General features: G+C 59.8%; 1 protein-coding gene across 1 annotated transcript in view; it reads right to left on the bottom strand.

Moving 5' to 3' along the window:
- The window catches only part of EMH_0072570 (Ulp1 protease family, C-terminal catalytic domain-containing protein, related), a gene marked incomplete at both ends in the record, with an annotated part of 6,369 nt that extends 2,915 nt beyond the window's left edge, over positions 1 to 3,454 (bottom strand). Inside the window, 2 exons of the mRNA XM_013502493.1 lie at positions 1 to 857; positions 946 to 3,454. The exon at positions 1 to 857 is cut by the window's left edge and continues 344 nt beyond it. Coding sequence (XP_013357947.1) covers positions 1 to 857; positions 946 to 3,454 — 3,366 coding nt within the window. The remainder of the gene's footprint in view (positions 858 to 945) is intronic.
- Between the last annotated feature and the right edge of the window lie 1,546 nt (positions 3,455 to 5,000).

Raw genomic sequence — 5,000 nt, 5'->3', positions numbered from 1 at the left:
TAGCTGTTCTTGCTGCTGCTGCAGCGCTTGCTGCTGCTGCTCTTGCTGCTGCTGCATCTCTTGCTGCTGCTGTTCTTGCTGCTGCTGTTCTTGCTGCTGCTGCAGCAGCTGCTGCTGTCTCCTTCCCCTCAGCTGCTGCTCTGTGGGGCCCCACCCAGCGGATATGCTGGGCGCTTCGAGCAGCAGCGGCGTGGCAGCATCTGCTGCTGCTTCTGCAGCAGCAGCAGCTGCTGCAGCTGCTGCTGCTGCTTCTGCCGCTGCTGCTGCTGCAGCGTCAGTACTGTGCCGCATCTGTGTATCTTCCGATAACCCTGGAGGGGCCCCTGGGGGCCCCCGGGGGGCCCCCGGCCTCGGCGGTGTCTCGGGGGCCCCCAAGGGGGCTGGGGGTACAGATTCTTTTTCGTTTGCTGCTCTCCTGCTGCTGGTACTCGGACTGCTGCCAGTGCTGCTGCTGCTGCTGCTGCTGTTGCTGCTGTTGCTGCTGCTGCTGCTGGCCCTATTGGTGTTGCTACTGCTGCTGCTACTGCTGCTGCTGCTCGGTGGAACTGAAGGCTTCTCTGTGGGGGCCCCATCCGAGTCGCTGCTGCTGCTGAAGGGGTATCGGGGGGCCCCCCGGGGCCCCCCATAGACACACAAAGCGGGGGGTGCGCTGCTGCGGGGGTGGCGGCGACGGAGGTTGGCTGCAGCAGCTGCTGCTCCATACCCTGTTGCTGCTGCTGCTGCTGCTGCTGCTGTTGCTGTTGGTGCTGCAGTTGCTGCTGCTGCTTCCGGCGCTTGAGGGCTCATCGGCAGCAGAGGCGGCTGCCTAGCAGGGATGTCTGCGCTGGGTAGAGGGGGAGGGGAAGTTTGTGCTGCTGCTGTCGCTCCGCAGCACAGCGCTTTGCCCCCGCAGCACCAGCCTGCGGTGTACGCGCTGCAGGGCCCTCACTAGCCGCGCAGCCTCACCAGGGGGGCCCCCCTGGGGGCCCCCCTGGGGGCCCCCGAGGGGGCCCCCGAGGGGGCCCCCAGGCAGGGAGGGATTCAGGGAAGGGGCCCCTGCAAAACCTCCTGTAGGGCCCCTCCACTCGGACGCAGCTGCTGCAGCAGGAGCTGTTGCTGCTGCTGTTGCTGCTGCTGTTGCTGCTGCAGGAGAGGGGAAGAGGGTACAGCTGGCGCTGTTGCCGAAGGAAAGATAACGAGGCTGCAGCAGGGGGGCCCCCTGTGCCCCCCTTGGGGGCCCCCTATGGAGGGCCTCCTCATCAGAAGAACTATCTGAATACAGCGGCTTCGGTATCCACGCAGCAGTAGCAGCAGCAGCAGCAGCTGCTGCTGCTGCTGCTGCAGCAGCGGGAGGGGTGTGCTGCTGCAGGCGGGTGGGTCCTCTTGTGTCTGCTGCAGTTCGCTGTGGGGGGCCCCCCTCAGCAGGAGGTTCAGACTCAGCAGCAGCAGCAGCAGCAGCAGGGGGGGCCCCCACTTTCTCCTGCTCTCCTATCAATCGTCTCAGCTGCTGCTGCTCCTGCTGCTGCTGCAGCAAAGAAGCAGCATGCAGATCAAGGGCCCATACAGTAGAGAAGCAAGCAGACCCGGGGGGCCCCGCCTGAACCCCTACTGACATTGCGGGGGGGCCCCCTCGTCTGCGGGCCTTCACACTCTCCTTTACTGAACCCTGTGGGGCCCCCGGGGCCCCCGGGGCCCCCGGGGACTCCTCGAAGGGGCCCCCCTCATCCATGGGGGCCCCTGGGGGGCCCCCCTCGTCCATGGGGGCCCCTCGGGGGGCCCCCGAGGGGCCCCCTTGAGCTGAGGTGGTTTCTGCTGAACGGTGGTGGCGGCGGCGGTCTTTGTGTCTCTTGCGGGCCTTCTCTTTCTCCTGCTGCTGCTGCTGCTGCTGTTGCTGCTGCTGCTGTTGCTGCTGCAGGTGGCGGTGGGGCCTTGTGCTGCTGCTGCTGTCGCTATGGGGACTGCTGCCGGCGTCGGGGGGCCCCTGGGTCTCCTCTGGGGGCCCCTCTGCTGCTGCTGCTGCTGCTGCTGCAGCAAATTCAGTCATACGTCTTCGGGGGCCCTTGTGGTGTCTTCTGCGCCTCTCAGTTTGCTGCTCGTGTTCTTCCTGCTGCTGCTGCTGCTTTTGTTGCTGCTGCTGCTGCTTGCTGCTAGGCGAAGCAGAAGCAGCAGCAGCAGCAGCAGCAGCAGAGGCCGGCACAGCGAGGCCCCCTATGAGACCTACAACAAAGGAGAAGCTTTCAGCTGTCTCCTTTGATGCTCGTTTGCCATCTCTCTGCTGCTGCTGCTGCTGCTGCTGTTGCTTTTGCTGCTGCTGCTGCTGCTGCTTCTGCTGCTGCTGCTGCTGCTTTTGCTGCTGCTGCTTCAGTCCCTTGTGCCTTGGGGGTGGCGGTGAGGGGGCCCTTTCGTCTTCAGCGGGGGGCCCCCTCTCATCTGCTGCTTCCTCTGCTGCTGCTGCTGCTTCCGCATGCAGCTGCGCGCTGAGGGGGCCCCCAGGGGTGTTGGGGGCCCCCCCCGCAGCAGCAGAAGACCCACGTCTCTCCTGCTGCTGCTGTTTTTGCTGCTGCTGCTGCTGCTGTTGCTGCTTCTGCTTGTCGTTATCTACATCTTGTTCAGAGGGGAGAGCAGACTCTGTTGCTGCAGCTGTGTCTGTTGCTTCTGCTGCAGCTGCTTCCTCTTCTGCTGCTGCTGCTGTTGCTGCTGCTGCTGCTGCTGCTGTTCTTCTTTGTTTCTGTGTCTGCTTCTTCGCTCTAGCTGGGGGCCCCTCTGTCTCCTTCGTACCCTTCCTGCTCTCCTCTCCTTCTGCCTCGTCAATAGAGAGGCTGGGGGGCCCCTGGGGGCCCCCCTCTCTCCCCGAGGGTTGGGGGCCCCCAGCAGCTGCTGCTGCTCTCCGCCTCTTTGCTGCAGAAGGGTCAGACCCTGAGGGGGCCCTTTTGCTGCGCCGCGACTTAGTCTTACCCTGCTGCTGCTGCTGCTGCTGCTGCTGCTCTTCCTCCTCCTGCTGCTCCTCCTCATCGTCTTGTGTTGCATGCTGCTGCTGCTGCTGCTGCTGCTGCTGCTGCTGCTGTTCTTCCTGCAGCGCGGATGGCCGCTGCCTACCACTCTCCAGCTCTTCGCTTTCGCGTTGCCGAGTTTGTGCCTCAGCAGCAGCAGGCGCAGCAGCAGCAGCAGCAGCAGGAGTAGCAGCAGCAGCAGCAGCAGCAGCAGGAGACTCTGTCTCTTTCTGCCTCTGGGGGCCCTGCTTCTCCTTCTCGCTCGCCAGCAGCGCCGACGTCCGCTGCAGCGCAAACCTCATCCACGACCCAGTACCCAGTGTCCCTACAGAGCGGCTGAGGGGCGGGGGGGCCCCCGCGAGGGGCCCCCCTAGGGCCCCCCCAAGGGCCCCCAGGGGGGCCCCCGAACCACTCAGGCCCCCGGTGGGGGCCCCAGAGAGGTTCCCCACCAAAGGCACAGCGCGAGGAGCCTGCGGCGCTCTCATCCGCACGAAAAAAAGGGTTTAGGGTTTAGGGTTTACGAGGGTTTAGGAGCTACTGATAGGGCCCCCGATACCCCTAGGCAAGTGGGGGCCCCCAGGGGCCCCCAGCAATACACAGGGAATGTGGAGGGTCTGAGATGGCAGCTGCAGCAGGGGAAAGGGCCCCGAGGCCGCTAGAGGTGCTGCTGCTGCTGCTGCTGCTGCTGTTGCTGTTGCTGCTGCTGGTGTGCTGCTGCGTCTGCTGCAGCGCATCTTGCGTTCCCGGGGCCCCCGAAATCACGGTGTATCTGCAGCTGGTGTAAGAAGATAAAAATAAATAAAACAAAAAGAAATAAAAATAAAAAGAAAAAAGAAAAAAAGAAGACAAACGCAGCCAGAAGCAAAAGGAACAGAACCCTAAAGGTGGTGGGGTCGGTGGAGGAGGGGGCCTCTCAGGGTTTGGGGCCCCCAGGTGTATCCTAGGGTTTATATTTCAGTGTTTTTGTTTATTTATTTAATAAATTATTTTATTTTATTTAATTATTTTTTATAATTAAATAAATAAATACTTTTTATTCTGCTTATAAGGAACCGTAGAAACCCCTCCTCCCACTGCTGTGCTAGAACAAGATAAACCCTAAACCCTAAACCCTAAACCCTAAACCCTAAACCCTAGAACATAAACCATAAATAACCCTAAACCCTAAACCCTAAACTCTGAACGATGAGGCTTAAATAGTAAACCATAAACTTTAAACCTGAACAATAAATGCTAAACCCTAAACCCTAAACCCTAATTCTAAACCCTACACTCTAAACCCTAATCCTAAACCCTAAACCCTAAACCCTAAACCCTAAACCCTAGACTATACTATACCTCCTAACCCCTCCACTAAGGAGAGTCGTCTGTACACCTTTTTGTCTCCGTCTTCATTTTCTTTATTTTATTTTTCTATTTTCTTCTGTCTCTATTACTTCTTTCTTTATTTAGATTGTGGTTATTTGGGGTGTATGTACACCTCAGCACAGCAACTGGCTCCCGCCCCTAAACCCTAAACTAATTTATCTTTTTGTTTTTTTGTTTCTCTTCTAGGGTAGAAAATAAAAAAAAACAACAAAAACAACAAAAACATCTATCATTACTTTTTATATACTTTCATCTGTCTCTGTCTCTATAAAGCTCATACAAGGTTCTGCTTAACCCTCTCCCCCCTACCTCTCTCTACTGGGGAGGGGGGCCCCCTAGGGGGGCCCCCCAGGGGGGCCCCTGTCTACCCCTTGCAACAAAGCTTGGGGGGCCCCCGCAGTGAAGGGGCCCCTATGGTGTCCTCCCCTCTAGTGTGAGTGGCATAACAAACATGTAAGCAACAATATACACGGAAGGGGGCCCCCCTAGGGGCCCCCCGGGGGGGCCCCTCTAGGGGCCCCCTTGGGGGGGCCCTCTAGGGGGCCCCCCAGCGATATTCTACGGTGACCCTCTACGGTTAACTAGGGGGCCCCCTGCAGTATTTGGTAGGGGGGCCCCCTTCGATCATCTGGGGGCCCCTACCCTTCAGGCTTGTGGGGGCCC

The sequence above is a fragment of the Eimeria mitis genome, genomic scaffold (genome assembly GCF_000499745.2).
Source record: "Eimeria mitis Houghton genomic scaffold, Emh_scaff94, whole genome shotgun sequence".
Lineage (NCBI taxonomy): Eukaryota > Apicomplexa > Conoidasida > Eucoccidiorida > Eimeriidae > Eimeria > Eimeria mitis.
Note: the sequence above shows the minus strand (reverse complement) of the source record. Positions and strands in the feature narration are given on the sequence as shown.